The sequence below is a fragment of the Ictalurus punctatus genome, chromosome 21, assembly GCF_001660625.3.
Source record: "Ictalurus punctatus breed USDA103 chromosome 21, Coco_2.0, whole genome shotgun sequence".
NCBI lineage: Eukaryota > Metazoa > Chordata > Actinopteri > Siluriformes > Ictaluridae > Ictalurus > Ictalurus punctatus.
Window position 1 is genome coordinate 19,880,001 of NC_030436.2, and position 15,000 is coordinate 19,895,000.

A 15,000-nucleotide genomic window follows, 5' to 3' on the forward strand; every position below is an offset into this window, starting at 1 on the left:
AACCCCATCCTTCAACTTTTTGGCTAAACGATCCGATAAGAAGTGGCAGTTATTTGGGGTCGGTACGGTTCCGTCACTAAACTACCACCATTTTGAAATCAGCAAACGATACATTTCTGTCTCCTCTCAGCTCCGCTGCTGACTGTGACGCTGCTGTTTCACAGGGTTCTATCTGGATTTAGGGAAGCTTTAGAATTGTAGCTGAAGTCCAAGTAGATGGAAAACATTGCTGTTGATGACGGGGAAACCGACCCAAAAACAGGTTCATGATCAACTGATTTTCTCACCTGCATATTTTATGTGATACAAATGCATAGTGTAGCATATTTTGTCTTATTTTACAGTTCTAGTGTACACATCTGTTCTTACACACACACACACACACACACACACACACACATATATGCGTTTAAATAAACACATACTAACACAAACTCACTTGGCTTCTGGATCGTATTCGGACCATATCCTCTTAAACTCGTCGAGGTGATGCGGTCCCAGTATGGACCAATCACGGGTCAGGTAGTCAAAGTTGTCCATGATGACGGCCACGAACAAGTTAATGATCTAAAGATACAAGAGGGATGGATTTGCAGTTTATTCTGCTCTGTGCTGTTGTTTAGTCTGCGCTCTTCTACACAGTGCTTTTAGTTTCCCAAATGAGGGGTCTGTGCCAGAGCGTTATCCGGCATTAACACTAACCCAGGGTGTGTGTGCGTGTGTGTACCAGGAATGCACAAAGCATGTAGAATGTGATGAAGTAGACAATTGCGAAGCCGCTGCCGCAGGTCATCTCCTCTCCAGGATTATAGTCCGACTCTGGGTCACAGAGCTTCCCGGATAGACACGCCAGCATGATTTCCTGCCACGCCTCACCTGTGGCACATCTAAACACACACACACACACACACACACACACACGTCAACAAGACTCCTAATGAATTCCGACTCGTCGTTTCATCCGACTCATAGTTCGGCAGGACAGATTTGCTGATTGGTTGTGTTTAGCGTGCGGCGAAACGCTAACCTGAACAGCAGAAGCACGGCTTGCGGAAACGTCTGGAAGTTGTTGTTCCGGTTGATTTGTGTGCCTTCCACCATGGCTATCTTCCCAAATATCTGTAACACACGCAGACGGAACAGCAGAACAACTGTAAGGCTCCAATCTGAAACTGCTGCGTACAGTTTAGGATCGTCGACACGCGGAGATGGGCAGTGATCCGGGGTGAACGGGGCAGAACAGTTCTAGAAACTTCCTGACAATCGCACAGGATATTCCGAATAAACCGAGTTCGCTGGGGTGCGACCGTGACGGAAGGTTAGTACGCAAACCCATCACACGTGTAAGCGTATACAGGCTTGGTTCCAGTTAAGGAGCTCACCTGCATGCCGATGACGGCGTAGATGAAGAACAGCATGGCGATCAGCAGAGCGACGTACGGCAGAGCCTGCGTGCGACACAAACAAGTCCAGATAGAAACCCAGCTATCCGATACTGTAGCACTTACTGTAGTGTGTGTGTGTGTGTGTGCGCACATCTATAGGTGCCATAAACACCCCTTAAACTCGAAAATGTGGGTTTTTATATATATATATATATATATATATATATATATATATATATATATATATGGGATAAAACTCCTCTCTTCTGAATCTGATTATAAAGGGGTGGTGAGTGTGTAAAAATTATTTATTTTTTTTAAAATCACACAGACCTGGAAGGACTTGATGAAGGTCCACAGGAGGGTACGAATTCCCTCCCCCCTGTTGAGCAGCTTGACCAAACGCATCACTCTGAACAGCCGAAAGAAGGTAATGGAGATGCGGGCGTTTTCTTCTACATTCTGTAGGGGCGGAGTCAAGAGTTCATGCACCAATCAGAGCAGAGAGAAAGAGAAATCACAAAGCACCTGGCTGTGCTTTAGCTACCCGGCCAGAAGGGGGCACTATGTACTAATGCTGCTGTATATTGGTTATCTAGTGGTCATTATGACGGGAATTTATATGCACAGCAGGACTGAAGCTATCTGATGTTAATCAGGATATCAAATGTATATAACGCTGGCCAGACCTGCAGCATCGCCAGGCACCTGCAGCATGAGTCAGTCCTTAAACAGGAAGAGGAAGTAGGAGTAGGAGGGCAGGGCATGCTGGATTCAAAATAATCTGGCCATACTTAATTGCGTCGGCACAAGCATGGCACTCTCGCGTCACTGCATGCGAACCTCTGGGACCCAAAGCCCATGGGTCAAAGGTTAACCTGTGGTCACATCCTTACCTGGCCTGACCCCGTGTAAGGGGGGAGGGGGGGGGGGTCAACATCATGCAGCAGTGTCAGCACTACAAACGTGAGGGGGTTGTTAACCCCACAAACACACACACACACACACTCACACACACACTCGCTGACACGTTTGCTTGACACTTTTTTTTTACTCGTTAAACAAAGAAACAGCAAAAAAAAACAAAAAAACAATGAAAGCGAACCCAAAGACAGAGCAAAATAAAACTTAAACTAAAAAAAGACAACTTAACCAACAGCAAACCAAACGTATGAGGATAAAAAACGAGGTCAAGTCTAAAATAAAAGGAGGCGGAGTTATCAGAAAGAGTTTACAGCAAACATAAATAAATAAAGAAATAAATAAAGTCAGAACAGAATCTGAACGGAAACCTGATAAAAGAAGTTATGATACTTAGAGGTGAGGCCCAGTAGGGGGCGGAGTATCTTACCCCCGACTCATCCACCTGTGGAGCCTCTGTGGGCTTTAAAATTAAAGAGCTGCATTAATCACTTACCCACACACACACACACACACACACACACACACACACCTCAACACACCTCAACACACCTCTTAACCATTAAACACTCTCAGACTCTCATCATTATACATTATGCTAAATCATGTGAAGCAGAACTACGCAACATACAGAGGCTTCTGTAACACATCCGACTACAACGCGAGCTCACATCAACCCCCGGATCACTGAAAATGTCAACCCGGGTACCCGCTGTCTACATCCGGGCCGCTGGGAACTGTTTCATTTCTTTTCTTTTCTTTTGCACTGGAACTACCAGGCGAATTCGTGCTAACAAGTTTATCATTCATACTGAATTCCACGCCAGCTCATAACATAACAAAACAACAACGGAATCTCAGTATGTCAAAAAAAAAAAGAAAGAAAGGCAAATAAAACAAGGAAGACCAAAAAAACACATGTATAAAGCCTGAAATATTCACACGATTTATGTCTTTGATGAAATTTATATATATATATATATATACACATTTGATGTGTAAATATGAAAGAAAGCTGGTCTTGGCTAAATAAAAAAGGAAAGAAAAAAAACAACAAAGTTTAACAGCGACATTTGTAAAAGGCAGAGATGAATTAGACGAAACACAAAGGGCCATGTCTACTAATGTTTTGGAGTTCGGACTGGACGTACGGACACATGACGCGGAGGAGTTTTCATAACGGATGGGAGTGTGAGTGAGTGTGTGTGATAGTACAGTATGCCTGTGCATCCTGCTCTTCTCTTCTCCCGCTTGATAGTTAAATGAACATCGATAAAGATTAAAACGCCCCGTGTTCGTCACACTAACCCTCACCAACTCCTCTCTAACGGAGTTTCAGCTCGATCGTGTTCTCGGTACCGCTTCCGGTCCGCGGCGTTCTCCGCTGCTGCCATTTCAGCCCTCTGCGGTTCTCGGGTCTCTCCTGTGACGAGTCCAGAACCACAGACGGTTCCCGAATGACCCGAGCGCGTTCTCTCCAGGTGTCCATGCGTTTTCCACCTTAGACGCGTGTCCCGACAGGTAACTATGCTCAGAACCGGGTGATTTTGGCGTGCATGTCTGCTTGTGCATTCGTATTAGAAGACCGCTCCCAGCAGTCTGCTAAAAGTCCGTCATCTGTAATTTGTCTTCATTTAATTCTCGGTCCCGATACGATTTCTGGACGCGGATCTGTTGGGTAGCGTCGTCTGTGGTAATCCCGGCCGATTAACCCGGGCGTGTCCACACACTCGTCGTGCTAAAATTTTCATGTGCACTACACACACCTTTATTAAGAGCACTTGTTGTGGGGGCGTGGTCATTGTAGTATGTGCCTGAGTAGGTCACATGAGCAAAACACATTTATAGGCTGTACCTGTGCTACTGACCCGGTAACTGACCTAAAACCCCGGAAGCATCTCTGCGTTCTCCGACACGTCCTTTTAGACATGTGCATTTTATCGTTCCGCTTTTAAACTCGGCCTTGGTTTCGTTTTGGTTTCAGCAGGAGACGACAGCACAGAGCGAGCGCTTCCTGGAGTGTCTTTATACGTACAGGAAGTAACGCAACGCGGGAATTCAGACGGAATTATAATTCCCCAGTAGAGATTCTCCAGTAATAATGACATTACACCTCGCCCCGCCCACCCCGCCGTGTGTAACCCAGTCCGAACAGCGCTTTAGTAAACATGGCCCGCTGTAGGAACAGAATGTGAACAGAAACTTAATAAAAGAACATTAAGTATAGTTCAGGCTCAGTAGGGAAGAAGGTATCTTACCACTAACTCCTCCCCCTCCGCTGGCTTTAAAATGAAACAGCTGAATTAATCACTCATTAATCACACATCTTTAAAAACACAGCGAAAAACATTTAGACACCATTCACAGGGTCGGGATAACTTGCACACTTCACGCTCCCAAACTCTACACTTCACCAGAGAGAACACAACATCGTCGTGCTCAGCACCGTCCGAATCCTAGTTCATGGCCGTGACGTACACAAACGACTCTCGGCGTCGACCGGTGTCCGAGTTAAAGCTGCGGAAACGCTCAGAGTACGAATCCAACCCTACCCAACGCGACCGCGAACCGACAACATCGCTCTCGTCCTGATTCTAGAACACCCGCCCTTGTACAGAGTCACGTGTCCCTCTGCCACCGCCATGCAGCCAGACATACACGCCATCCACACGCACACGGACGTACAGACATATAAAGAAAAGCGTGCGTCAAGAACACGAAACAGTTACAAAATGAGACGGACAGGCTCCAGACAGACGAGGCTCTTCTCACTTACACCCTCCCGCGTGCGTTTTAAGGATGGGAAAGTCCGACCGTACGACCAAGAGCTGTTCATAGTTGGTTCGGTTCAGGGTCTGGGGGAGCGGTGCTCTGCAGGAGAGTCCGGTCTGACTGTGTATCGGGTTCAGTCCTGTCTCCTCTGCTCATATTACTGGGTTGTTCCCCAACTGTGGCCACCTGTCCTGTGTCTAGCGGAGACCGTGTATACCCTGATGTCTCTTTATCTCAGAGTTTCACCCTGCCTTTCTTTTGTCCTATCATTAAAAGCCTGTTTTTTCCCCCGCTTCCGACTGAGTACGGATCGACCCGGTGTATTGTCACCTAGCTGTACTTTGACCCATTGCTATAGAATGGGTTTGATTTGTATTGACTGTTTGACGACATGTAAAGAACACTGTGTAAATATGCTCTTTTTTTTAATTCCCTGAGGGTACAGTGGTTGTGATTAGACACCGTATCCGGTAAGCCTCGTGATTTGGAACTAGATCTACGGGCCTCTTCCTGACGGCCGACGCGATCTGTGATCAGACGCTTGGTTCGCTCCCATTATTGTAACTGGGCGTGGTTATCTATCCCGCCAGGATCAGCTCTGAGCTCTACAGCCACTCTGTCTGGAGGAGAATGGAGAAGGACTGACGGAAAGAGAGGAGAGACAAACGTCACGATGACTAACCGTAGAACCGCGAAAGTGATGAAGCGCCATCTGCAGAATGTGAATGAATGTTAGCGAATGGCATGGCAAACTACATTTCCCAGCATGCAAGGAGGCAAATGGCACACGTCTGCACGGAGATATGAATTACTAGATCTGTTCACGAGATCAGAACGAATTAGCGCATCGAATGGAGCGGTAAGGAACAGATCTAGTAGTTTTATATCTACGGCTGCAGGAGGAAGTTTAACAGCAAGCAACTGAAGCGAGTGAAAGATGAAACGGTGCCTCACAAGGCCTCTTTAATAAACACTTTAATCAACCGAGTAGTATTTTCCAGACTATAAGACACATCCCTCTTAATTCCGTCTGCTTAAAGAGAAAAATCCCGCAAGCACTAGTTTATCTGCTGTAAGATTGTGTAACCCCCCCCTCCCCTCTTGCCGAACTCATATATGCGTCTCTTCACCGCACAAGCATCTGAGAGACGGTTAAAAGATGTCTTATAGTCTGCAAAATAAGGAATTCTGTACTGATTACACTGCGTTCAAAACCTTGTGAAATGAACTCCGATAACTACACGCCACCGCAGGCCAGCGGTGTCCAAACGTATCCGCAGAGACCCCGCACGGCCGCAGGGATTCATTCCAGCCAATCAGGAGCCACGACCCGATTCCACCCGTTTGACCGTTTGGTGTCGTACCACGTCAGTGTGGACAGAGAACCTGCCGAGATACTGGCCCTGTGCAGATCAGTCTGGACACCCCTGCCTCCGACAGACATAGAGGAGAAATATATATTGACATAGACAGACACACACACGCGCGCGCTTAGTAGACCCGTGCACACACTCGTACACATATATAGGGACACAGACTCACATGTACTGTATACTGACCAACATGAACGATACACACAAACAGCAGCGCACGTGTGCACGACTACAGATATACATACAAACACCTGAAGGAACAGACACACGTGGACACTGACAAATGGGAACTCCAGAGAGAGCAGTACAGCTCTGACAGCCGTGTGTGTGTGTGTGTGTGTGTGTGTGTGTGTGTGTGTGTGTGCACGAGTCGTTACTCCTTTCACCGTCAGTGTATGTGTAGAAGTGTGACAGGATTAAGAGGCACGAGTCATCAGAAAACACCCTCAGCACCGAGAAGGAAACCCATCCATGTGTGGAATACTCCACCTCCCCACCGCTCCACCTCCCCACCACACCACGCCCGGCGTTAGTGCATCCGTCAGCTCACGTCAAAAAACACGCACGACATTTTATTCTCTCATTATTAAGACTTTATAATACACTCATAAGCAACGAGCAGCGTTTATTCCAGGGCGTTGTCCGTCTGTATTCACAAGATAATCTGATCTGATTATGAGGATTAGGCACGGTGTACGATCAGACCGTTCCCTCACTGTCGACCTCCCTCGTGTGTTTACCCGATCGCGCTCCTCACCGCCGTGACGCTCGTCCCTTCTGTGGCTCCCCGACACTTCTGCCGGCGCGCTCCTATATCCTTCATATACGACGACTATCGAGCTCTCCCGGGGGTTCCTCTTGCCTTTTCTTACAGCCGGTCTCTCCTTCAGATCATAACAGCAACGTGATACACACGGACAACGCCGTTCTTGGAAAGTTCAGCTCTGCCTCTGAAACGTGAAACGTCCGCCGGCCGTACACTGATCCCGAACGTGGAGTCGAAGGTGGAGTCGTGGAGTGCTGGAGTATTCCACGAAGCTAACACCAGCCAGGTTATCAGAAATCAATCAGACACTGATTTAGCGTGAGGGCGGAAGAGCTGAGGAGGAGACTCCACTGCCGTCACACGACATCAGCACATTTTCTTTCGTCTCTTTCGTGAGACGTTAACAGCCCGACTGTCTCTGTAAATAACATCCACACCTGGACTTAACAAACCCAGACTGGACAACCGGGGACTCGTTAAGCCCAGCTGTGGCAGCGTCGATTCAGCCACAGCCAGCTGCACCGTCAGCTCGACAGCCAGACTCGGAGATCGCCCGAGTTCACGTAGATCGGACGCCTCAAACGTCCCGCGTTCGCCACGCTTCGAGTTGAACGCGTCAGACGTATAGAGCAGTTTGTCCCGTATAGCGTCTGGTAGCGCGTATAACACGAGGCTCGGATCTACACGAACGTAACCGCTACCTCACCGAGACGTTTTTTTTTTTTTTTTTTTTTTTTTTTGTGATTAGAAACAACTTCAACCTCACAACAATGATTCAAAGTGTTTAAGAGAATCAACGGGGGAAAGAAAGCACGTCGCGCCATACTTGCCTTCAACAGTTTCTAAGGAAACAGAATGAATAACAATAGAAATTAGGCCAGCTGTACTATGGATATGTCACATGATCACAATCCTGTCCTTCTCAAACACACACACACACACACACCAATACCCAAAACCGGAAGATTTTATTCACCCAGCCCTTGATGTTTTACTATATTTTAGTTATGCAGGGGGAGAACAAAGTGCACATGTTAATGTTCAGGACATTTTAGTTAGGAATTATAGTCACAAAGCAGAACAATCACAGACAGCACTGGTAATGAAACCTCACGAAAAAAACTCAGTGGGGAACAAGACGAGGTCACAAAAACCCAACATCGCAGACGAACGACGGTTCCGACTCGGCCGCGCGTTCTGAATTCCATACTAACAGACGGCTCTGACAGTAGCGCAGCTCCAGAACCGGGAAGTTCATCTTCTCGTTCTGACGCGTCGTTGTTGCTATAGTAACGGCACATCGGATTAAATGAAGGAGTGCAATCGTGGATACGGTGAAGCTTTCCGTAAGGGGGCGTTTACTTGGCGTTTACGGAAGGAGTCTCCAGTGGCAGAGGTTTTCCGACGGAGACGTTTACGCTCCTTTACACTTTCCCGTAACGTGAAGTTGCCGTTTTCTTCTTTTTTTTTTCCTCTCTCGTCTTATTAACGTCAAGAGAGACGGAAAAAGGGTCGGCGACGGAACGGGCGATTACAGCTGCTTACTTATAACGCAAGTGAGAACGGGAGCTAGCGTATTTCGCGGACGTTCCACGACGTTAAATGTAACTACAGGCCACGCCAGGACCGATTCATTCCTTATAACAGCACGTTTATTATGTTTACGTTATTATGCTTTATTCCTTTCTTAGATCGCTTCCTGCACTCGGAGCAGGGACTGACCGTGCCTTTATGTTGTCTGTATAAAAGACCTGGCAGCGGTGTATTAGCTAGCTACACTGTCGGTCTAATCTCCAGTGGTGGTACAAGTTGCGCTCTCGCAGTACGGGAACGGGTACGCATTCGGCTTCCCGGGTCCGGATCGGAATTTGGCGAGGTCCGGTCGATTTTTTCCCGTGCTCCGTGAGCGTTACGAGCGATCCGAAATGTTCCGAGGACCCACGGGACGGTCTTGGTGTTGACTGTCCCCCACAGTTTTCTTGCAAGGTTTCTAAATCTAAGAGGAGCGAAGGTGGTCATACTTACGTTGGCTTCAGTGATAGCAATATCTACGACGCTACCAACTACAATTAAGGCATCAAACGTGTTCCAAGCATCAGTGAAATAATGCTGTTAATGCAAACAAACAAACAAACAAAAAACACACCACAAGGGGGCAAATGATGGGGGGGGGGGGTAGATGGGTGGAAGAGAGAAGAAGAAAGAAGGGGATCAAAAGAGAACGGTTATGGAAGACACAGGAGGAAAGGTTGAGGGGAAAAGAGGGGGAGAAAACAGAAATTAGCACACGTTTTGTAACGGAAGATCATTTTCAAGTTCAAGTTCAAAAGTAGCTCCCGTAGAGCCGAAACGTCCCGACTCGAGACGAAGAGCTGGAACAGACCGTTAGAGAACAGGGGGGTACGCGTGACCTCCAGCTGGAACAGAGGTGAGGGGAGGGAGGGAGATTGAGAGGGAGGAGGAGCGGGAGGCGGGGCCAGGGGCTGAGCTTACTTACGTCAGCCTCAGTGAGCGCAATGTCAACTACGCTGCCGATCACCACCATAGCATCGAAAATGTTCCACGGGTCTTCAAGATAACCCTTAGACAGGCAGCGGGGATTAGCTACGACCGTTAGACATTCAGCAGCGGATCACTCCGCCTCTGAACTTTTCAACTGCACAACATCAACAACTAATATCACTACTTCACTGCTCGTGTGTCAAAATTCGCACTCAAGGCACGAATTTTGAACTTTAACACATAAGTGGTACTGGTTTCAAAGTGGGAAGGATCGTGCATTACGTATTCGTCTTTTAAATCCTGCAGGAGTGATGCCCAATCCCACTCAGCGCCGACTGGAGTCGGGATCATACGCTCATTATCGGGGGATGCGTTAACACCACTTTTCCCTTACTTCGCGTTCATCACTCAGGGATGTCACGGACCTTTTTATCGACCTCTTTCTTTACGTCTCTCGGGGTTACGTAGCGGACTCGTTCTTTACGACGTTACCGGGTTGATTCAGATGTGTTAGTTAGCCAGCATCGAGTCGGGTCGCAGCGGAGAAGAGAAGGTTCTGATTCGTTTCTGTACCGCGGTAAAAGTACATCTGGACGGATAGCGAGATGGATTATTATTTTTTTTTTTATTATATACGTAAGTATTTCGTATTTAAAACGTTTTATCACACGTCGTGTACAAAGACGCTGTCTTTTCTCCTCTCGAAAGACGTCCACGTCGCCGTCGTCTCGCCGCATCTGTGCGTTAGCGCAACAGCGGACACTGCGCACACGTCAGTTGGTTGTCGTGGAGTAGCCGTTATAAGTTAACGGCTTCCGGTATCGACGTCGACGCATCCCCTGTCGTTACTGAGCAGCGGTGTTTTATACCCCGTTGCTGACCTGATCTGTCGCAGCGTGCGCGTCACGTCATGTACGTGCGGGTGACACAGGGCATCACTGTCCTACACTTTGGAACTGTGTGAGTAAATGATGCAGCATGCAGCTCTGTATTTTGCACACTACAGAGAAGAGAGAGGACATGTTTGCACACCGCACACCACACTTAACCGTTTCCCGTCGGCACCGCGCCGGCGCCGGATCTGGAGCCGGTGCTTCATCCGGAACCGTACCACACGTTTTAGGGGTTTCTTCGTTGGCTTTCTGTTGTCGTCCCCCACCACTGCACAAATCGGTTTCGGTTCCAGAACCGAGATGTTGTTGGAAATTATGGTGAGATTCTCGTCCCCTCCAGAACACCAGAGGGTGCTCACCCCTGAGTAGGACACTTCCTTGGTTACTCTATGCACTTCCTGTATGAACTCGCGGGCGCGAGGTGTTTTAACTTGCTAGCTCCTTTATTTATCTATTTATTTATTGATAGACTCTCTGTGTATGCCTTTGGCTCGTCCCTGAATTTTGGTGTTTTGACCTCGATCTGTTTTGATGCGAGTTTTTCGATATCCGATCGCTCGTTCCTGCAGAAACAAATCGGCGGTCTAATTAAGTAGGATATAATGGTTCTACCGGTAATTTCCAGACGTGAACAGGAGTTACGCTGCTAATAAAGAGTTAAACGCGATAAAAACATCCATCCCGCGTCTTGTGGAGGATTTCCGCGTAGTTGAGCGTGTCAAACCCTGCACCGTCGGTATTATTATTATTATTATTAGTTACTCCTGTGTCTGATCATGTAATGCTTCAGCTCGTGGAAACTCTGGCCAGAATCAGCACCGGTTCCAGCACCAGAAGCGACGCGGTGTCGGCGGAAAAGGGATAACTGTGTCTCTTACAAGTACTCTTTCCTTCTTCGGAACAAACAGCTGGGCGTAGGGAGAAGGGGGTGGGGCGGGGGGTCGTTATCATATACACACATTAAACACGTACACTCTTTACAATATTGTTATTAGCCATTAGCATTTGTTAGGATGTTGTTATAAAGATTTATCATCAATATCTACCCTGGGCTTGAAGGCGATCAGTTTGAGGACCATCTCCACAGTAAAGACTGCGGTGAACACCATGTTCAGGATGTCCATCACGTAGCTAAAGGTCTTAGACTGCCCGTAGTGCTGCACACAGAGAAAGACGAGACAGGACATCGACACGATAAAATACATCCACGGTTTCAAGGTTTCCTGCCCCCCCCCCTTTTTTTTTTCTTCACCTCAAACAGTAAATGGGAACTCGTTGCAGGTAGGAAGTAAAGTGAGTGGGGAACCGAAGAAACGTCGGAACCACACACGCCACAGGACCGGTCCGAGAAATCAGTCGAGATACTCGTTCGGATTCGTTCCGTTTAGTTTTCTTACCTCGCTGAATCGTGCCTAATTTGCATAGAATTGAGAAAACGGAGCAAGTCCGTCAGTGTGTTGTGTGAACGCAGGGTTACGTTCCTTGAATCTCACGAGACTCTCGCACGCCAGAACGCAAAACATGTGCGCGGGAATAAAAGGAAGGAAAGCTGAAGTAGGCGGAAATAAAGGGCAAACTCGGTTAAATTCGGAAAGGGTAGGAAATTACTAGGCTATGTGAGAACTGCACATAAAATCTGAGGCTGAGAAATACTCGATGGGGAGATCTCGGGTCCTGTGGAGTTCTAATCGGGTTCCACGCGTGCCCCGAGGCTTATTCAGAGAAAAGACGAGCGGGAGCTCTTACCTGCACAGCCAGGCAGATCGTGTTGAGCATGATGAGGACAAACATGATGTACTCGAAGGCTGTGGAGTTCACCACGTACCAGAACTTGTACTGATAGGGGTTTTTAGGGATGTAGCGCCTCAGAGGTCGGGCTTTAAGGGCGTACTCCACACACTGGCGCTGTGGGGCGGGGCAGACAGGAGGAAACAGGATCACACACCATTATACATCATGTGTAGGAGCAGGAAACATGTTCTCCCCTCATTCTCTTTCTCTCTCTCAAACACACACACACACACACACACCTGGTTCTTGTCCAGTTCACAGTTCTGGTACTCTTTCTCTCCCTGCTCCTGAAACGTCACGATGACGAAACCCACGAAGATGTTCATCATGAAGAAGGCGATGATGATGATGTAGATGATGAAGAAGATGGAGATCTCCACACGGTAGTTGTAGATGGGCCCGAAGTTCTCCTTGTTCGAATCGATGGCCTTGTAGAGAAGCCTGAAGAAGAAAAGGAGCACGGTGAAAATGACCTTCGGAGAGAGGATGCAGACGACTCGGGTTTTTATTAAATAAATAAATGTGAAAACGCCCATGTATCTAAACAGCGCATTAGGCTTCTATTTATAATCGTTTACAGCACCACATTCATCACTGTCTGGGGAACGGCTGACGCACCGCTTCGTGCTTCACCGATACGGTGCTGGAGGAAGTCGCTAATCTTCCGAGTCAGCTAGACGGGTCCCGTTCAACACCACGGAAAAACAACACAACAACAACAGCTGGAGCCAAGACACCAGAGACAACAGGCCGACGTGTCAACGTCACGATGATCGATGGGCGGGTTTTAAAGATCGTCGTAAGCTAAATCGATACGACAAGCGTGAGTCGCTGATCCGGAGACGAGACGAACTACGAAACGTCCGCTCAGACGTTACACCACGGGTTCTTAGCCTCGGGGTCCTGACCCTACACGTGCGCGGCTGAGACGATCATGACGTCACGGGGTACTGGGCGACCCGGTACCGACACCCTGACGGTGGACACAGTGGTACGAGGGAGTGCGGTTAAGTTACAGACAACACACTACATGCGTTGAAATTATGTGTTATATAATAAATAAATAAATAAAAAGAAATCAGCGGTGATGACACTAATCCCACTTTAACACTGATCACATGATGTATGTAACGTATGTAGGTTTCCACATTAGTGTCATGTGCATTGGTGCGTGTGTGTGTGTGTGTGTGTGTGTGTGTGTGTGTGTGTTTCATGGAGAGTACGTAATAAAGAGGTTGTGTATCAGAGCAATTATTTGCATGGTATTTTGCACATCAGTTCACCTCCTTCCTTACAAACAGCAGCAACAAAAACAGCAATTACCGTCCGGAACTATCATTATTACAGCTCGACTACGTATTTAACACACACACACACTCACACACTCACACTCACACTCACACACACACTCACACACTCACACTCACACACACACTCACACTCACACACACACTCACACTCACACACACACTCACACACACACACACACTCACACACACACACACTCACACACACACTCACACACACTTAACATGCAGCAAAAGTGTGTTTTTCTGTCAGTAAAGTCTGATATCACACACACACACAACCCTCTTTATCACTAATGTATATGATTTCAAACATTATCCCCTCTCTCACTCTCTCCCTCCCCCCTCCATCTCCCTCCCCCCATCTCTCTCTCTCACTCTCCCCCCTCCATCTCTCTCACTCTCTCCCTCCCCCTCCATCTCCCTCCCCCCCTCCATCTCTCTCTCTCACTCTCTCCCTCCCCCCTCCATCTCCCTCCCCCCATCTCTCTCTCTCACTCTCCCCCCTCCATCTCTCTCACTCTCTCCCTCCCCCTCCATCTCCCTCCCCCCCTCCATCTCTCCCTCTCACTCTCTCCCTCCCCCCTCCATCTCCCTCCCCCCATCTCTCTCTCTCACTCTCCCCCCTCCATCTCTCTCACTCTCTCCCTCCCCCTCCATCTCCCTCCCCCCCTCCATCTCTCTCTCTCACTCTCTCCCTCCCCCCTCCATCTCCCTCCCCCCATCTCTCTCTCTCACTCTCCCCCCTCCATCTCTCTCACTCTCTCCCTCCCCCTCCATCTCCCTCCCCCCCTCCATCTCTCCCTCTCTCTCTCCCTCCCCCCTCCATCTCCCTCCCCCCATCTCTCTCTCTCACTCTCCCCCCTCCATCTCTCTCACTCTCTCCCTCCCCCTCCATCTCCCTCCCCCCCTCCATCTCTCCCTCTCTCTCTCCCTCCCCCCTCCATCTCCCTCCCCCCATCTCTCTCTCTCACTCTCCCCCCTCCATCTCTCTCACTCTCTCCCTCCCCCTCCATCTCCCTCCCCCCCTCCATCTCTCTCTCTCACTCTCTCCCTCCCCCTCCATCTCCCTCCTCCCCCCATCTCTCTCTCTCACTCTCTCCTCCCTCCATCTCCCTCCCCCCATCTCTCTCTCTCACTCTCTCCCCCTCCATCTCCCTCCCCCCCTCCATCTCTCTCTCTCACTCTCTCCCTCCCCCCCATCTCTCTCTCTCTCACTCTCTCCCCCCCTCCATCTCCCTCCCCCCATCTCTCTCCCCCCCCCCTCCATCTCTCTCACTCTCTCCCTCC

General features: G+C 48.7%; 1 protein-coding gene across 3 annotated transcripts in view; it reads right to left on the reverse strand.

The window, feature by feature from the left end:
* cacna1da (calcium channel, voltage-dependent, L type, alpha 1D subunit, a) overlaps positions 1–15,000 on the reverse strand; it is an 84,922-nt gene that overhangs the window by 18,794 nt on the left and 51,128 nt on the right. For 2 of the 3 annotated variants that reach the window (XM_053673912.1, XM_053673910.1), the window contains exons 26-35: positions 12,643–12,844; positions 12,359–12,517; positions 11,659–11,769; positions 9,243–9,326; positions 4,565–4,588; positions 1,719–1,847; positions 1,383–1,448; positions 1,028–1,119; positions 728–887; positions 440–567 (exon numbers count right to left, since the gene is read on the reverse strand). In XM_053673912.1, the coding sequence (XP_053529887.1) occupies positions 440–567; positions 728–887; positions 1,028–1,119; positions 1,383–1,448; positions 1,719–1,847; positions 4,565–4,588; positions 9,243–9,326; positions 11,659–11,769; positions 12,359–12,517; positions 12,643–12,844 (1,155 nt within the window). The remainder of the gene's footprint in view (positions 1–439; positions 568–727; positions 888–1,027; positions 1,120–1,382; positions 1,449–1,718; positions 1,848–4,564; positions 4,589–9,242; positions 9,327–11,658; positions 11,770–12,358; positions 12,518–12,642; positions 12,845–15,000) is intronic. The other variant, XM_053673911.1, reaches the window with a different exon arrangement.